Source organism: Tamandua tetradactyla, chromosome 13 (genome assembly GCF_023851605.1).
Source record: "Tamandua tetradactyla isolate mTamTet1 chromosome 13, mTamTet1.pri, whole genome shotgun sequence".
NCBI classification, from domain to species: domain Eukaryota; kingdom Metazoa; phylum Chordata; class Mammalia; order Pilosa; family Myrmecophagidae; genus Tamandua; species Tamandua tetradactyla.
Window position 1 is genome coordinate 71,973,541 of NC_135339.1, and position 20,403 is coordinate 71,993,943.

The following is a 20,403-nucleotide window of genomic DNA, read 5'->3' on the forward strand; positions in this document are numbered from 1 at the left end:
TCTAAGGCCATGAAAATGTCCAAATTATGGCACCAACAAGGGGTTAGTTTCACTCAAAAAAAGGCCAATGAAGTTCAGAGTTTCTTTCTCACCTGGAAACGCACTGGCCAAGTCGGCTAGCTTTCTCTCCTGGCTTCTTATTTCATGCAGCTCCCCCAGGCGTGGTTTCCTTCTTCAGTTCCAAAGGTCTCTGGCTGCATAGGCTCTACTCCCTTGGCATAAACCTTCTTTAGTGTGAGAAAATATTAACTTCTCTGAGAAGCCTCTCTTTGTCTTAGATAGAATTCTTTTCAGCGGGTTTCCCTTCCATTGTCCCTGTACTATATTAGGATTCTCTTAGAAGGATTTGATTCAGCCCTCCATCCATAGTCTCTAGCATAGTGTCTAGAACACAGTAGGTGCTTAGTAAAGATTTGTTGAAGTTAGGAAGGGCAGGTCCTAACGTGTTCACCCACAAGAAGTTATTTTACCTGAGACTAAGGTTTTCTTAGAAATAGTTTATTAATGTTTTCATAGAAATCACTTATTTTCATATTGTATAAGCCAATTTATGGGGTTTAGGAAAAATTTGTTAATTTTCCCATTAGCTATAGCATAGTCTTCCAGAAGAGTATTTAGTGATATGTGTCCTGCGATAATACTCATATAGTTCATTTTTCTTTTCTCATGTTTTTTTTGGATCTTAAATTTTTTTCAAGCTTTGAAATGACAGTTCAGCTTGTTAATGTGGAAAGTTGAAAATAACCACTTGTGCCTATAATTGGTTTAAGCTCTATGTAAAACCCTTACTAATTCAGCATCTGTTTATAGAAGAGGCCCAAATGACAAGCACTGTTCTTACCCTTTATTTTTTTTCTAAGTCTTTGATATAAATTCTCTATTCTTATTCCAAGTACTCAAAACTTTGAAACTTCTTGTATTAAAAAAACTAGTTAAATAATAGCCTTTTGGAGTTTTAAAAAGGTTAGAGGATTTGGAGTCATTTCTATCTTATTTCCCCCATTTGGGGGTTATTTCCTAATTTTCTGAAAGATACTGTAGGCACCAATACTTTAATATTCCAGATAGAATGTGTACTAAAAGTCTCACAATTTTGTAGCTCCCTTGTTTTATGATATGTGAAATAGCAGTGTCATAAAGTAGACTAGGAGGCAGAAATTGTGGCTTTGAATATTGTCTGTGACACAGGCAGTGTTATTTTTGTCAGGATGTTTAACCCATTGAACCTCTGGCTTATTGTCTGTATCTCATACTATAGCAAAGATAAAAACCCTAGGTGTAAGAGTATGGTATAAACTATAAAGTATTATACACATATAATAGGGTCTATTTTATTATTAAAATTGGATGGTTCAATTTAGTACTTCATCTTACTCATCCAAAAATGCATTCATCATTGAGTTTCAAACTGTAGGCTTTCACTTATAGTGTTTCACTTTTCAGTTCCTTTAATTCAGTGCTGGGACAATGAAATGTACCACCATGGTTCCTTTCTGATGGCAGTGTTATAATAAAAATATTTTGTAAAAGTCATCAAATTCAGTTAGACACAAACTTATTATCTAACTCTGTTCTCTGTGTTGCAGGTTAAATAGTGCTTTTGATCGAGGAATATAAAAAATCCAATTAAAGACACCATTTATGTATTGGCTTTTTTAAAAAGGCTTGAGAAGTCAATAGCCTATTGTGATAAACTAAAACAGAATTCATGTCCTTGTTAAATAATATCCCAATCATTGAATACCCACTTCATCTGTATTTGGCCATTAAAAGTCAGCATAACATTTTACTAATAAACGTGAATTGTTTTTTACCTTTGATTTACTAAATTCCTATCTGTTAACTGTGAACTGTTTTAAGGAATTCAAGTGGACCTACTATATATAGCTTCTGAGATATTCAGCCTCCAAAGATTAGTCAGAGCTCTCTAAACTTCTGACAACGGTGATGGATTTGAAGAAAGAAGTAAGTTTCATTTGGTTGATGGTTTGCACACCAAAATTTTGGATAATAGTGTGATTGATACCATAGGTTGGTAATCCAAGCTAAATAAAAGTATGACAATGAAGAATATAATAAGACCAGGGTCATTCCATTGGTAATAGATGTTTTATAAAAAGAAGAAGAAAGGAAAGAAAGAAAACTGGCCAGTTATCCTGTGAAGAACACATTTAATGATCAGAAAGATATTTAGTTGAGTGTCTTCTTGAACTTTTGTATTGCCGAATTAGAACATGGAAGACTCAATTATATTAAAGCTTATTTTTCACATTTCTTTCGTTCATTAGCTGCTTTCTAGTTATCAAACCAGAATATCATTAAAATAGTATGATATGAAGTATTTTTTTAAAACTTTTTTATTGTATAGAATAACATATAAACAACGCAAAGCAATAAAAAAGCAGTAGTTTTCAAAGCATGCCTCAACAAAACGTTACAGGACAGATCCCAGAGTTTGTCACAGGTTACGATACAATCCTCTCAGATTTTTCCTTCTAGCTGCTCCAGAATATAGGAGACTAGGAGGCTTAAATATTTTTTTATCACCATAATAGATTTTTTCTTTCTTTTTTGTGAAAAATAATATGTATATTAAAAAGTAATACATTTCAAAGCACAGTACCACAATTAGTTGTAGAACATATTTCAAAGTTTGCCATGGGTTATAATTCCACAATTTTGGGGTTTTATTCTAGCTTCTCTAAGATACTGGACACTAAAAGAGATATCGATCTAATGATTCAGCAATCATATTCATTTGTTAATCCTACCTTCTCTGTATAACTGCAGTATCACCTTTGATCTTTCTATCCCTCTCTTTAGGGGTGTTTGGGCTATGGCTATTCTAATTTTTTCATGTTAGATTGGGATAGGGAGATGGAACTAGCTGATGCTCTGGAGAGGCTGGGCTCTTTAGGTTTCAGGACTTATCTGGACCAGGGACCCATCTGGAGGTTGTAGGTTTCTGGAAAATTACACTAGTGCATGGAATCCTTGTAATCTTACATGTTGCCCTAGGTTTTCTTAAGGATTGGCTGGAATGGTCCTTGTTGGGGGTTGGCAGGTTATGATAGGTAGCAATGTCTAAGTGAAGCTCGCATAAAAGCAACCTCCAGTGTAGCCTCTTGACTCTATTTGAACTCCCTGCCACAAATACTTTATTAGTTACACTTCTTTTCCCCCTTCCATTTTTTCTTTTTTTAATAATAGCCATCCTTATGAGTATGAAGTGGCATCTTATTGTGATATTGACGTACAATTCCCTAATGTCTAATTATGTTGAGCATCTTTTCATATGCTATTGGCCATTTGTGTATCTTCTTTGGAGAAATGACTATTAAGTACCTTGCCAATTTTTAAAGAACTTTTTAATCTGAAATACTTTGTTCTAGTTTGCATAGCTGCCAGAATGTAACACACCAGAGACTGATTGGCTTTTAATAAAAGGGGATTTATTTCATTAGTTCTTCAGAGGGAAGGCAGCTAACTTTCATCTGAGGTTCTTTCTTATGTGGGAAGGCACAGGATGATCTCTGCTGGCTTTCTCTCCCAGTCCTCTGGGTCCAAACAACTATCCCCTGGGTGATTCCTTTCTGCAATTCCAAAGGCTTGGGCTGAGCTGCTTGGGCTGTGCACTCTATCATTTAAGCCGGCCAATTAAGTCAAACATCATTCATTGCAGCAGGCATGCCTCCTAGCCGACTGCAGATGTAATCAGCCACAGATGAGGTTCATGTACCATTGGCTCATGTCCACAGCAACAGAACTAGGTGCCTTCACCTGTCCAAGTTAACAACTGAATCTAACTACCATATACTTTTTTTTTTTCTTTTCTTTTCTTTTTTATTAATTAAAAAAAGAATTAACAAAACAATTAGAAATCATTCCAATCTACATGTACAATCAGTAATTCTTAATAACATCACATAGTTGCATATTCATCATTTCTTAGTACATTTGCATCGATTTAGAAAAAGAAATAAAAAGACAACAGAATAAGAATTAAAACAATAATAGAAAGAAAAAAAAACAAAAAAAACAAAAACAAAAAACCTATATCTCACATGCAGCTTCATTCAGTGTTTTAACATAATTGCATTACAATTGGGTAGTATTGTGCTGTCCATTTCTGAGTTTTTATATCCAGTCCCGTTGTACAGTCTGTATCCCTTCATCTCCAATTATCCCTTCTCTTTTTTTTTTTTTTTAATTAACGGAAAAAAAGAAATTAACCCAACATTTAGAGATCATACCATTCTACACATGCAATCATTAATTCTTAACATCATCACATAGATGCATGATCATCATTTCTTAGTACATTTGCATTGGTTTAGAAGAACTAGCAACATAACCGAAAAAGATATAGAATGTTAATATAGAGAAAAAAATAAAAGTAATAATAGTAAAATCAAAACAAAACAAAACAAAAACCTATAGCTCAGATGCAGCTTCATTCAGTGTTTTAACATGATTACTTTACAATTAGGTATTATTGTGCTGTCCATTTTTGAATTTTTGTATCTAGTCCTGTTGCACAGTCTGTATCCCTTCAGCTTCAATTACCCATTGTCTTACCCTGTTTCTAACTCCTGCTGAACTCTGTTACCAATGACATATTTCAAGTTTATTCTCGAATGTCCGTTCACATCAGTGGGACCATACAGTATTTGTCCTTTAGTTTTTGGCTGGATTCACTCAGCATAATATTCTCTAGGTCCATCCATGTTATTACATGGTTCATAAGTTTATCTTGTCTTAAAGCTGCATAATATTCCATCGTATGTATATACCACAGTTTGTTTAGCCACTCTTCTGTTGATGGAGATTTTGGCTGTTTCCATCTCTTTGCAATTGTAAATAATGCTGCTATAAACATTGGTGTGCAAATATCCGTTTGTGTCTTTGCCCTTAAGTCCTTTGAGTAGATACCCAGCAATGGTATTGCTGGGTCGTATGGCAATTCTATATTCAGCTTTTTGAGGAACCGCCAAACTGCCTTCCACAGTGGTTGCACCCTTTGACATTCCCACCAACAGTGGATAAGTGTGCCTCTTTCTCCGCATCCTCTCCAGCACTTGTCATTTTCTGTTTTGTTGATAATGGCCATTCTGGTGGGTGTGAGATGATATCTCATTGTGGTTTTGATTTGCATTTCTCTAATGGCCAGGGACATTGAGCATCTCTTCATGTGCCTCTTGGCCATCCGTATTTCCTCTTCTGAGAGGTGTCTGTTCAAGTCTTTTTCCCATTTTGTAATTGGGTTGGCTGTCTTTTTGTTGTTGAGATGAACAATCTCTTTATAAATTCTGGATACTAGACCTTTATCTGATATATCATTTCCAAATATTGTCTCCCATTGTGAAGGCTGTCTTTCTACTTTCTTGATGAAGTTCTTTGATGCACAAAAGTGTTTAATTTTGAGGAGTTCCCATTTATTTATTTCCTTCTTCAGTGCTCTTGCTTTAGGTTTAAGGTCCATAAAACCGCCTCCATCTGATATATCATTTCCAAATATTGTCTCCCATTGTGAAGGCTGTCTTTCTACTTTCTTGATGAAGTTCTTTGATGCACAAAAGTGTTTAATTTTGAGGAGTTCCCATTTATTTATTTCCTTCTTCAGTGCTCTTGCTTTAGGTTTAAGGTCCATAAAACCGCCTCCAGTTGTAAGATCCATAAGATATCTCCCAACATTTTCCTCTAACTGTTTTATGGTCTTAGACCTAATGTTTAGATCTTTGATCCATTTTGAGTTAACTTTTGTATAGGGTGTGAGAGATGGGTCTTCTTTCATTCTTTTGCATATGGATATCCAGTTCTCTAGGCACCATTTATTGAAGAGACTGCTCTGTCCCAGGTGAGTTGGCTTGACTGCCTTATCAAAGATCAAATGTCCATAGATGAGAGGGTCTATATCTGAGCACTCTATTCGATTCCATTGGTCAATATATCTATCTTTATGCCAATACCATGCTGTTTTGACCACTGTGGCTTCATAATATGCCTTAAAGTCAGGCAGCGCGAGACCTCCAGCTTCATTTTTTTTCCTCAAGATGTTTTTGGCAATTCGGGGCACCCTGCCCTTCCAGATAAATTTGCTTATTGGTTTTTCTCTTTCTGAAAAATAAGTTGTTGGGATTTTGATTGGTATTGCATTGAATCTGTAAATCAATTTAGGTAGGATTGACATCTTAACTATATTTAGTCTTCCAATCCATGAACACGGTATGCCCTTCCATCTATTTAGGTCTTCTGTGATTTCTTTTAGCAGTTTTTTGTAATTTTCTTTGTATAGGTTTTTTGTCTCTTTAGTTAAATTTATTCCTAGGTATTTTATTCTTTTAGTTGCAATTGTAAATGGGATTCATTTCTTGATTTCCCCCTCAGCTTGTTCATTATTAGTGTATAGAAATGCTACAGATTTTTGAATGTTGATCTTGTAACCTGCTACTTTGCTGTACTCATTTATTAGCTCTAGTAGTTTTGTTGTGGAATTTTCCGTGTTTTCGACGTATAGTATCATATCGTCTGCAAACAGTGGTAGTTTTACTTCTTCCTTTCCAATTTTGATGCCTTGTATTTCTTTTTCTTTTCTAATTGCTCTGGCTAGAACCTCCAACACAATGTTGAATGATAGTGGTGAGAATGGACATCCTTGTCTTGTTCCTGATCTTAGGGGTAAAGTTTTCAATTTTTCCCCATTGAGGATGATGTTAGCTGTGGGTTTTTCATATATTCCCTCTATCATTTTAAGGAAGTTCCCTTGTATTCCTATCCTTTGAAGTGTTTTCAACAGGAAAGGATGTTGAATCTTGTCAAATGCCTTCTCTGCATCATTTGAGATGATCATGTGATTTTTCTGCTTTGATTTGTTGATATGGTGTATTACATTAATTGATTTTCTTATGTTGAACCATCCTTGCATACCTGGGATGAATCCTACTTGGTCATGATGTATAATTCTTTTAATGTGTTGTTGGATACGATTTGCTAGAATTTTATTGAGGATTTTTGCATCTATATTCATTAGAGAGCTTGGTCTGTAGTTTTCTTTTTTTGTAATATCTTTGCCTGGTTTTGGTATGAGGGTGACATTGGCTTCATAGAATGAATTAGGTAATTTTCCCTCCACTTTGATTTTTTTGAAGAGTTTGAGGAGAGTTGGTACTAATTCTTTCTGGAATGTTTGATAGAATTCACATGTGAAGCCGTCTGGTCCTGGACTTTTCTTTTTAGGAAGCTTTTGAATGACTAATTCAATTTGTTTACTTGTGATTGGTTTGTTGAGGTCATCTATTTCTTCTTGAGTCAAAGTTGGTTGTTCATGTCTTTCCAGGAACCCGTCCATTTCATCTAAATTGTTGTATTTATTAGCGTAAAGTTGTTCACAGTATCCTTTTATTACCTCCTTTATTTCTGTGCAGTCAGTAGTTATGTCTCCTCTTCCATTTCTGATCTTATTTATTTGCATCCTCTCTCTTCTTCTTTTTGTCAATCTTGCTAAGGGCCCATCAATCTTATTGATTTTCTCATAGAACCAACTTCTGGTCTTATTGATTTTCTCTATCGTTTTCATGTTTTCAATTTCATTTATTTCTGCTCTAATCTTTGTTATTTCTTTCCTTTTGCTTGCTTTGGGATTAGTTTGCTGTTCTTTCTCCAGTTCTTCCAAGTGGACAGTTAATTCCTGCATTTTTGCCTTTTCTTCTTTTCTGATATAGGCATTTAGGGCAATAAATTTCCCTCTTAGCACTGCCTTTGCTGCGTCCCATAAGTTTTGATATGTTGTGTTTTCATTTTCATTCGCCTTGAGGTATTTACTTATTTCTCTTGCAATTTCTTCTTTGACCCACTCATTGTTTAAGAGTGTGTTGTTGAGCCTCCACGTATTTGTGAATTTTCTGGCACTCCGCCTATTATTGATTTCCAACTTCATTCCTTTATGATCCGAGAAAGTGTTGTGTATGATTTCAATCTTTTTAAATTTGTTAAGACTTGCTTTGTGACCCAGCATATGGTCTATCTTTGAGAATGATCCATGAGCACTTGAGAAAAAGGTGTATCCTGCTGTTGTGGGGTGTAATGTCCTATAAATGTCTGTTAAGTCTAGCTCATTTATAGTAATATTCAGATTCTCTATTTCTTTATTGATCCTCTGTCTAGATGTTCTGTCCATTGATGAGAGTGGTGAATTGAAGTCTCCAACTATTATGGTATATGTGTCTATTTCCCTTTTCAGTGTTTGCAGTGTATTCCTCACGTATTTAGGGGCATTCCAGTTTGGTGCATAAATATTTATGATTGTTATGTCTTCTTGTTTAATTGTTCCTTTTATTAGTATATAGTGTCCTTCTTTGTCTCGTTTAAGTGTTTTACATTTGAAGTCTAATTTGTTGGATATTAGTATAGCCACTCCTGCTCTTTTCTGGTTGTTATTTGCATGAAATATCTTTTCCCAACCTTTCACTTTCAACCTATGTTTATCTTTGGGTCTAAGATGTGTTTCCTGTAGACAACATATAGAAGGATCCTGTTTTTTAATCCATTCTGCCAGTCTGTGTCTTTTGATTGGGGAATTCAGTACATTAACATTTAGTGTTATTACTGTTTGGATAATATTTTCCTCTACCATTTTGTCTTTTGTATTATATATATCATATCTGATTTTCCTTCTTTCTACACTCTTCTCCATACCTCTCTCTTCTGTCTTTTCGTATCTGACTCTAGTGCTCCCTTTAATATTTCTTGCAGAGCTGGTTTCTTGGTCACCAATTCTCTCAGTGACTTTTCGTCTGAGAATGTTTTAATTTCTCCCTCATTTTTGAAGGACAATTTTGCTGGATATAGACGTCTTGGTTGGCAGTTTTTCTCTTTTAGTTATTTAAATATATCATCCCACTGTCTTCTAGCTTCCATGGTTTCTGCTGAGAAATCTACACATAGTCTTATTGGGTTTCCCTTGTATGTGATGGATTGTTTTTCTCTTGCTGCTTTCAAGATCCTCTCTTTCTCTTTGACCTCTGACATTCTAACTAGTAAGTGTCTTGGAGAACACCTATTTGGGTCTATTCTCTTTGGGGTGCGCTGCACTTCTTGGATCTGTAATTTTAGATCTTTCATAAGAGTTAGGAAATTTTCAGTGATAATTTCTTCCATAGTTTTTCTCCTCCTTTTCCCTTCTCTTCTCCTTCTGGGACACCCACAACACGTATATTTGTGCGCTTCATATTGTCATTCAGTTCCCTGATCCCCTGTTCAAATTTTTCCATTCTTTTCCCGATAGTTTCTGTTTCTTTTTGGAATTCAGATGTTCCATCCTCCAAATCACTAATTCTATCTTCTGTCTCTTTAAATCTATCATTGTAGGTATCCATTGTTTTTTCCATCTTTTCTACTTTATCCTTCACTTCCATAAGTTCTGTGATTTGTTTTTTCAGTTTTTCCATTTCTTCTTTTTGTTCAGCCCATGTCTTCTTCATGTCCTCCCTCAATTTATTGATTTCGTTTTTGAAGAGTTTTTCCATTTCTGTTCGTATATTCAGCATTAGTTGTCTCAGCTCCTGTATCTCATTTGAACTATTGGTTTGTTCCTTTGACTGGGCCATATTTTCAATTTTCTGAGCGTGATCGTTATCTTCTGCTGGCGTCTGGGCATTTAGTCAGATTTCCCTGGGTGTTGGACCCAACAGGTTGAAAGATTTTTCTGTGAAATCTCTGGGTTCTGTTTTTCTTATCCTGCCCAGTAGGTGGCGCTCGTGGCACTCGTTTGTCTGCGGGTCCCACCAGTAAAGGGTGTTGTGGGTCCTTTAACTTTGGAAAACTCTCGCTGTGGGGGAAGTTCGCCAGCTGAAGCGGCTTGGAAGAGTGCCAACCGGCCCAGGGATCCGAACGTGGGGAGGGTCGCCGACCTCCGTAGCCCAGGAGAGTGCCCGTCCGAATCTCCTAGTCGGCCCGGGGCGCCAAGCGTGGCGGGAGGGTGCCAGCCGCCGCGGCCCGGGAATGTACACCGTTCCCACCCGGACCAGGAAGCCACGTGTTTGGAAGGGACCCCGGTCACCGTTCTCCGTGGCCTGGGGATCTCCGATCCAATTCTCCCAGTTGGTCCTTGGGGCCGCTCGTGGTGGGGGCGCCAGCCACCACAGCTTGAGGGAACCGCCTGTCCAATTCTCCCAGCTGGCCCGGGAAGGAGGAAGGGAGGGACTCCGGCCGCTTGCCGCCCCGACCCGGGGAAGCCCGCACCCCGCGCCCCTCGGCGATCTCACCGGAGTGGGTTCTCCCAGCCAGTCAGCCGTTCCAGAATGGGGTACGCTGTCTTCTCGTTCTCTGTCGTGGCTCCGGGAGCTGTTCTGTATCGTTTCTACTCCCCTAGTGGCTGTTCTGGAGGAGAAACTAAGACCCGCGCATCTTACTAAGCCGCCATCTTCTCCGGAAGTCCAGATCCACCAATTTTAACATTTTACAGCATTAGCTGCATCATTCTATTTAGCTATCCATCTGAATAACCAACAGTCTATTTATCAATCCATTTTCTGAACACTTGAGTGTAGCTTGTATACACTGTACTCCTTGACCACTTAATACTGCCATGTATATTTCCTAAGAACAGAGATATTCACTTATGTAGCCACCTTGTGTGCAGTTATCAAGTTTACGAAATTTAACATTGACGGATAGAAAGTGAACAGTCTCTATTCCAATTTTTTCTCATGGCCCACTAATGTCTCTTTGAGAATTTTCTCCTCCTTTATTAATCCCATTCAGGATCTTGTATTTAATTTAATTATCATTGCCTCTTTAGTTTCTTTCTTTTTTCAATCATGGGAAAAAATATATAATGTGAAGTGTTTTAAAACCATATTTCATGAATTTTTTGTGTACTGCAGTGAAATAATTTAGGCAACTCGTATTATATTGTTTATGAGACTGATCTAAGCAAGTAGAATAAAACTAAAAGTGTTAGTGTGTTTTGCAGAAATTATTTTTAAAAGAATTAGTTTTTCTACAATTGAAATTAATGCAAAAAATTTTATATTAAATCTTATACTTAGTTTGCTTAGGGTAATTTGAGTCAAAGCAGCTTCAGACTTTAATTCTATCAAAGAAGAGTATTATTAGAAATGAATATAGACAATAATCTCACTGGTTGTTACTGTGTTAAAGGTTGAAAATGGGTGTCTCTGGACATTATCAGGGAATCAAGTCCCTACAAAGAAGGTGGTCTTTGCATTTTCCCTTCTGAACCTGTTTAGACAGGTCTTCTCCCCTAGTTTTATATACAGAGTAGCAGGTCCAAAGAAATGTTTTCTCCCCTAATTTTCTGTGTAAATGGAACAAGAAAACTTTGATGTTTTTAATTTAGCTCCCCATTGTTATGAAATGATTCTTCATACCAAGAAAGTAATCATTTGAATAAGTGCCATTTTGCAGTAGTCAGATGGTTTTCCTGTTACCCAGATATTTATATTGAACAGGTTGCATTCGATGGAACCAGTTACCAACTACAAAGAAACTTGTTTAAAGGAAAACCATCTTTACAATTTCCTTTTTGTTTGTTTCTGTTTCTTCTTCCGTGTTGTACATTCCTTCTTGCATTTTTTCTATCTAGTTCAAAAGGCCAGTTAGGGAAAAGGGATACCTAATCAGTGATTTCCCTTTTTCTTGATGTAGACTTATGCCATATCACTTCAACTAAAAGTCAGAGGAAGCATTCCTTTAATTGGCAGTGCCATTACTGTCATTTAGGTCAGTGCTAGTCCAAGTGTGAGGTGTGGTCTCATGCCATTGTACAGCCTATCAGCAGTCTGTGACAGTTACAGAATATGACAGTGTTTACAAACTTCTTACAATTTGACATTGTGATGACATCAGAGTGCATTATTTTGAATTTTACAAAAATATTGTTCCACAGCAGATTGAAAATTAAATTTTTTTTAAAAAGTCCCTTACCATAGTTTGAGAAACTGATCTCTAACACATGTGATCCTATTGGAGCGAGCAAAAGGCATGTTCAATGATTGTCTTATTGGCCTAACCTTAGTTAGATCTGAGTATAGTTGGTTAAGTGCTCTTATGTAGGAAAGCCCAGATGAATTTGTTTCCCTGGCATAAAATCAAGAATTATCCTAAGTATCAATAATAATCATGATAATTAATGATTCATAGCTGTTCATGTGACTTCTGAATCCTCATTATTATTTATTACTTAGAGATGATATATCATCTGCTAAAGTTATGTGGTTTGGCAACCTGTATTTTCCCTGGGAAGTTATTGAATCATTTTTTAAAAACTGAAAGGTGGGTTTCTCTGAAATGTTTGTAAATTAGTTATGATAGAATGTAATAGTAGAAAATTTAGTCTAAGCGAAGCTCCTCTGACAGTGCCCACTAATTGTGAAAATTTGCCATCTAGATGTGTCATCTTAAAGGAGACTGGTCATTGCTCCTTTTAAAAATTCAGGTTGCCGTTGATGGTGTTATCTCGACTGAACCATAAGTTTCCATTAGCACTGAGAGTATCAGTTTCCAATTTAGCATTATTACCTAAGGTAGTTTTACATTTATAAAAAATTTTTCTAAATTTTTACTTCACAAAGTTGCTACTCTTACTCTGAGGGCAAAAAGAATTTTTTAACCCATGTATAATTTGAATTTAATAATGAACCCTTTCTTTATGTTATTAATGCAGATAACAAGGGGGAATTGACAGACTGGAAACATGAGTTCAGATGGCAGCCAAGGTGTGATCACTACCCCTCCTCCTCCAAGCATGCCTCACAAAGAGAGATATTTTGACCGCATCGATGAAAATGACCCAGAATACATCAGGGAGAGGAACATGTCTCCTGATCTGAGACAAGACTTCAATATGATGGAACAGAGGAAACGAGTTACTCAGATCCTGCAGAGTCCTGTGAGTTGAAATAATAAGAAAGCTCTAATTTTTCTTCCTCTTTGGGAACTTACACATAACAAGGTAGAAGGTATTTTAAATTACCCTCAGGTTAGAGGAGGGGTAGAGGAGAAGTGACCCATTGCTTGATGTTTCATAAGAGTAATGGACACCTGTTTTATACATTTGGCTTATAATAACAAACTGGCATTGTCTTGGGTGGTGTTTTTTGGTGTAGTGTTTGATTAAAGAAGAATGAAAAATTCTACTGAATTCAAGAACATTCAATTCAGAAAATCTGAAGAAAGGAAAGGCGTGACTGAAATGTTAGGGACCAAAAAAAAAAAAAAAGAATTAAGTACATCCCATTCACATATTTCCATCTTTCCTTGGGAATTTTGAAACTCAGCAGTGTGGGAAGACTTAAGGTTTTTGAGGTCTGTGATTTGGCAATGTAACGTTACTTCATCAAGCAGGCACACACAATGCACACACACCCACTAGCTAGATCAAAACTGAATTATAAATTCAAGATGAAATTCTGTCTGTACACCAGAAACAATAAGTTGTGAATAATATTCAAATGATTTGTTAGTTTTCTTATAAACCCTTAGTGGAGTTTCAAAGGTCACATATAAATGATGGAAAATGAAATAACAGCTTGATATAACATGATAAAAAATTACAACAAGCACTTAACTTTTCCTAACGGCTATGGAAAATATCTCAGAAGCAAAGTAGTATAGCAAAAGGTTGCTCAAATTGACAAATCGAGACAGATATTTTATAGATGCAGAATTAATATATAGCATTATGCATAATGAAGATCATGGGCTCATTAAGGCCAAGTTTAGCACACTTAGATACATGATGCCCAGGTTGGAGTTATAGTAGGTTTCCAATTTAGACACTAAAATAAATACCAAGGGATACAGCTGCCTAAGCTGGCCCTTGTAAATTATACTTGTAGTGCCCTTGTGAATTTAATCATAAAGTTGAGCCTAAAGCTAAAAGGGAATTCTGCTCTGAGTAATTCCTCCATACCAGTGGTCTACCTGAAAGCATTTAAGTGCAGGGCATGAAGGCATTACAAGCTTTGAGGAATCTTTTAAGTATAGCACCTAATTTAAAGAAACCCTCTCCAAATGGAGAGAAGAGTTGACCAGAAAAGTCATCATAAATGCTTCATTCAGTACCTTGCTTTGTGCAAACCTGAGTTTCTGTGTTTATAAATATGTAAATGGCATAGTAATTATTTGGATCAAAATAGATCATTTCATCCTTTAAAAAAAAACCCATTTGTGCTTTCCGGGTCAAGATGGTGGCTTAACAACGTGCACATTTTAGCTTGTCCTCCAGAACAACTACTAAATAACCAGAAACAGTACAGAACAGTTCCTGGGGCCACGTCAGTCACCAGACACACAGCATATCCCAGTCTGGACCAGCTGGACCGGCTGCGAGCACCTCCCAGAACCGTGAGTTCCCAAAGCTGCGGCGCCCAGTACCCCTCCCCAACAGGCTGCTTCCCAGAGGGGAAAGGAAAGAGACTTTACCAGCAGCAGGGACTGGGCACAATCAAACGCCAACTGTGGAACTAATTAACAAATTCTGACTACTAAAAATAGGCCCCCAGCCTAGGTGAACCTGATCAAAGCGGAGGTTGCTCATTTTTGCCCCGGCACCAAGGGGGCAGGACTGACAGAAAAAGGGGGGAAAAAAGAAGGAAACAGAGGGTTTTTTGGCTGGGTATCTACAAAGGGTTGACTGCCTCTGGATATAGCGGCAGGACTTTTCAGGCTGCAGCTGCCCCAGGCATAGGCAGAGGTGAGCTGTTTTGGGGGCTTATCTTGAGCCTGCTCCTTCCCTAGGGGAGGGGTGAATTCCCACCCAGGTGGAATCCCTCCATCAAGGAATTCAAACACCAGGGCTTGGCAATTTGAAGCCATTAAAACCTGCCTACAATCTCTCCCCTGTCTCCACCACACCCCCAGCAGGGAGAGTCTGCCAAAGTTAAAGGTACTGCATCATCTTATGCTGGTGGGACCTGCAGTCAGACAAGCGCCACATACTGGGCAGGATAAGAAAAACAGAGTCCAGAGACTTCACAGGAAAGTCTTTCAACCTGCTGGGTCTCACCCTCAGGGAAAACCGACGCAGGTGACTCTTTCTTCCTGATAGGAGGCCAGTTTGGTCTGGGAAAATCCAGCTGGGGTCTATAATATCTAAGTAGACCCTCCTAAGTGTGTATGTGGTGGTGGGGGGGCGGTGAGGAAATGCACCACACAAGCAGGGCAAGAAACAAGAAAACAAGAACTGAAAAATTATCCTCTATTAAACAAAACTTAAGCTAAAGGTCCAGATAAAGCTGAACAGAATGTCAAAGAACAGATAGACAACAAATTCATCCAACAAGAAAACCCTAGATAAAAGAAGTGAAAGCAATCTCCAGAATAAACTAATTAAGGTAATTAAATGCCTAGACACCAGCAAAAAATAACAAATCACACTAGGAAAATTGAAGATATGGCCCAGTCAAAGGAACAAACCAGCAATTCAGATGACATACAGGAGCTGAAACAATTCAGAATGTACGAACAGACATGGAAAACCTCATCAAAAACCAAATCAATGAATTGAGGGAGGATATAAAGAAGGCAAGGAAAGAACAAAAAGAAGAAACTGAAAGTCTGAGAAAACAAATCACAGAACTTATGGGAATGAAAGACACAGTAGAAGAGATGAAAAAAACAGTGGAAACCTACAATGGTGGATTTCAAGAGACAGAACATAGGATTTCTGAACTGGAGGACGGAACATCTGAAATCCGACAAGAAACAGAAACTATAGGAAAAAAATGGAAAAATATGAGCATGGACTCAGGGAATTGAAAGACAATATGAAGCGAATAAATATACTTGTTGTGGGTGTCCCAGAAGGAGAAGAGAAGGGAAAAGGAGGAGAAAAACTAATGAAGTTAATTATCACTGAAAATTTCCCAACTCTTATGAAAGACTTACAATTACAGATCCAAGAAGTGCAGCGTACCCCAAAGAGAATAGATCCAAATAGACATACTCCTAGACATTTAATAATCAGAATGTCAGAGGTGAAAGAGAAAGAGAGGATCTTGAAAGCAGCAAGAGAAAAGCAATCCATCACATACAAGGGAAGCCCAATAAGACTATGCGCAGATCTCTCAGCAGAAACCATGGAGATGAGAAGACAGTGGGATAATATAGTTAAATTATTACAAGAGAAAAACTGCCAACCAAGAATTCTATATCCAGCAAAACTGTCCTTCAAAAATGAGGGAGAAATTAAAACATTTTCAGACAAAAAATCACTGAGAGAATTTGTGACCTAGAGACCAGCTCTGCAAGAAATACTAAAGGGAACACTAGAGACAGATACGAAGACAGAAGAGAGAGGTTGTGGAGAAGAGTGTAGAAAGGAAGACTATGAGTAAAAGTAAAAAGAAGGAAAATTAGATATGACATATAAAATCCAGAAGGCAAAATAGTAGAAGAAAGTACTACCCATGCAGTGATAACACTGAATGTTAATGGTTTAAACTCTCCAATCAAAAGACATAGTCTGGCAGAATGGACTAAAAAACAGGACCCATCTATATGCTGTCTCTACTCAAAGGACACAAGGCCAAGGACACAAATGGACATTTACACACCAATGTTTATAGCAGCATTATTAACAATTACCAAGAGATGGAAACAGCCAAAATGTCCATCAACAGACAGTTGGCTAAACAAACTGTGACATTTACATAAGATGGAATATTATGCAGGTGTAAGACAGAATAAAGTTATGAAGTATGTAACAACATGGATGGACCTTAAGGGCATTATGCTGAGTGTGATTAGCCAGAAACAAAAGGACAAATACTGTATGGTCTCACTGATATGAACTGACATTAGTGAATAAACTTGGAATATTTCCTTGGTAACATAGACCATCAGGAGATAGAAATAGGGTAAGATATTGGGTAATTGGAGCTGAAGGGATACAGACTGTGCAACAGGACTGAATATAAAAACTCAGAAATGGACAGCCCAGTATTACCTAACTGTAATACAATTATGTTAAAACACTGAATGAAGCTGCATATGAGAATGATAAAGGGAGGAGGGCTGGGGCATAAATGAAATCACAAAGAAAGATAGGCGATAAAGATTGAGATGGTGTAATCTAGGAATGCCTGCAGTATATAGTGATAGTGACTAAATGTATAAATTTTAAAAATGTTTTTGCATGAGGAAGAACAAGAGAATGTCATTACTGCAGTGTGCTGAAAATAGATGGTACTTAATATTTTAAAATTTCAACGAATGTGTGAGACCAAAGCAAAAAATGTTTATTTGGTACAAATCTATAGTTTGACTAGTGCATCTCCTAATATAACTTATGTAGATAGTTGATTGAACACCTTAAGTACATGGAACTTTGTATAGGACATGAGATTTTGTTGGTTTATCCAGGTGATGCCCTAATGAATCCCAGAGTGATTTGATCAGTAAGTGGAAAAGTATTTGCAAAGTTCCCTTTGGGGAATGGTGAGAACGGGGGAAAACTCAACTTGCCTGAGTTGAATTCTTGATATTCTCACAAGTAGTGTGGACAACCAAAGCTATAGGCTGAGCCCCCAGTCTTGGAGTTTGTTCATATGAAACTTAACCCCACAAAGGATAGGTCAAGCCTACTTAAAATTAAGCCTAAGAGTCACCCCCAAGAGAGCCTCTTTTGTTGCTCAGATGTGGCCTCTCTCTCCAACCAACACAGCAAGCAGACTCCCCCTGTCTATGTGGGACATGACTCCCAGGGGTGTGGATCTTCTTGGCTGCATGGGACAGAAATCCCAGAATGAGCTGAGATTCAGCATCAAGGGATTGAGAAAAACTCTAGAATGAGCTGAGACCCAGCATCAAGGGATTGAGAAAACCTTCTCCACCAAAAGGGGGAAGAGGGAAATGAAACAAAGTGTCAATGGCTGAGAGATTCCAAACAGAGTTGAGAGGTTATCCTGGAGGTTATTCTTATGCATTAAGTAGATATCACCTTGTTATCCAAGATGTATTGGAGAGGCTGGAGGGAACTGCCTGAAAATGTAGAGGTGTGTTCCAATAGCCATGTTTCTTGATGATGATTGTATAATGATATAGCTTTCACAATGTGACTGTGTGATTGTGAAAACCTTGTGTCTGATGCTCCTTTTATCTACCTTGTCAACAGATGAGAGGAACATATGGAATAAAAATAAATAATAGGGGGAACAGATGTTAAAATAGATTTAGTTTGAAATGCTAGTGATCAAGGAAAGGGATCAGTAAGGGGTATGGCATGTAAAATTTTTTTGTGTGTTTGTTATATTTTTCTGTTGTCTTTTTATTTCTTTTTCTGAATTGATGCTAATGTTCTGGGAAATGATCATGATGATGAATATGCAGCTATGTGATGATATTGTGAATTGCCGAGTATATGTGTTGGGAATGTTTGTGTTTCTTGTAATTTTTTTTTAATTAATAAAAAATTAAAAAAAAACTATTTGTAAGAACTTACTTATTAACCAAATGATTGTATAACAGATAGCATGAAGTAATTGAAAGGATGGAATGAAATATCAAATTTTGGATATTTGGAAATATCCCAAGGAGGACCATTCCATTTAAATGAAAAAAGTATTCAACTGAGTTTCCATGTAGGAGTTTCATTTTGTAATTTCTCTCAAACTAAAAACAGCATAACTTTAAGTAGATTAATGTTTTATACTTGTATATTTTCATTTGTAAATTGATTTTATTTGTGCCATAGGGGACGTCATAAAATAATGGGAGAGGGCATACAAATAAATTGCATTTCCCTATTCACTTAGCAAGAGTGATCATTTTCTGCCCAGAGAGGAACAAAGAAGGCTGAAGTTTAAAAGACTTGTGGGGTGATCATTTGTTTTTCTGGCTGTCTGCTAATTCATTTTAAATTGCTTGTGAAACCCTTTGAAAAGTGTATAAATTTCATCTTCCCACCATATTTCAGACAATGGTTTTCAAACTTCTTTTAATACAGTAGAAAGGTTTCACTAAAGGAAATCATATTTACTGGCCTGTATTAGTAACCTGTTGCTAAATAACCAATTGCCCCAATACTTAATGCCTCAGACAACAATTATTTATTATCTATTTTAATGATAATTATCTATTTCTGTGGGTCAGGAGCAGCTTAGCCAAGAGGTTTTGGCTCATAGTATCTCTTCAAGTTGTGGTCGGGACATCAGTTACATAGCTTTTGGCAAAAGGCCTCAGTTCCTTGGCACATGGACCTATCCCTAGGGCTGCTTTAGTTTCCTCCCAGGAGCAAGTATCCTAGAGAGATCGAAAAGGACCCTTCAGTGCCTTTTATGGTCTTTTATAGTCTGTGTCCCGTCACATTCACACATACTTATTAGTTAGAAATGAATCCCTAAATGCAATGCACACTGGAGGGTAGAGGAATTTAAGCTCCCCCTTTTAAGGATTCTCTGCCCTTTGGCTACAATTTTATTTACCTTCCCCCACATGCAAAATACACTCACTCTCTCCTAACACCCTCCCAGAACTCTCATCCCATTAGAGCATTAACTTGAACTAAAAAAATCTCATTATCTAAATCTGTTCCAGGTGAAGATGATGTTACTCGGGTGTAGTTCCTCTCAATTTCTAGACCTGCGAACTTAAGAAATTATTCCTATCCCCTCCACCTTTCACACATACATAGAACATATAATGGTGGGACAGGCATAGGATATGTGCTATAAAATTTACAGTTCAAAAAGGGGGACATTGAGGATACAAAAGAATCATTGGCCCATGAAATTTCTGAAATCTTTATGGGCAAATGTTTGGAAGTTCTTTGATAAGGATTCAGTATAATACTGCCCATCAGTGTTTTCTGTGGCTCTTAACTTTGCTCTCTGGACTTCTGGTTCCACCCTCTGAATTATTCTTTCTTTTCCTTAAAAAGCCTGTGTTTGCAGTTTAGCCTGTTTCCTTCTAATAGAGGTTTTGGGGTTTCAATGACCTTTTTCCCTTCTGGTGCAGTCTTTGTCCCCAACCACTGGTAATGTTTCTGCCAATATAATTCCCTTAAAATCTTTGTGGGTCTACTTGAAAATTATTGAGGTCCATTTTGTTAGACAAAATCCATAATTGATGGATTAAATCAAAGATAAATCAAAGATATTGCTAAGTACATGTTTGTAAGTAACAGATCTGTAGGCCTTCCATTTAAAATCCTCAGTTCATTTGAGAAGAAAGGAAATCTATGTGCCAGGTTCCTGTTATGCACATTACTTCATTTACTTCTCAAAACAGCCCAGTCAAAGAAGTATGAATATCCATATTTTACAAAATATAAACTGAAACTTAGAGAGGTTAAGTCTTGCCAAAAGTTCTATAGCTTAGTTAAATGATGGGGTTCAAATTTAAACTGCAAAGCTTACACCCTTTACTACTACATTATACCAC

The 20,403-nt window shown here is 37.2% G+C and overlaps 1 protein-coding gene across 14 annotated transcripts in view; it reads left to right on the top strand.

Annotated features, from left to right (window-relative positions):
* The window catches only part of ADD3 (adducin 3), a 169,865-nt gene that overhangs the window by 118,953 nt on the left and 30,509 nt on the right, over positions 1–20,403 (top strand). For all 14 annotated transcript variants that reach the window (XM_077125985.1, XM_077125978.1, XM_077125991.1 and 11 more), the window contains one exon: positions 12,686–12,910. In XM_077125985.1, the coding sequence (XP_076982100.1) occupies positions 12,716–12,910 (195 nt within the window). In that variant the 5' untranslated portion in view covers positions 12,686–12,715. The remainder of the gene's footprint in view (positions 1–12,685; positions 12,911–20,403) is intronic.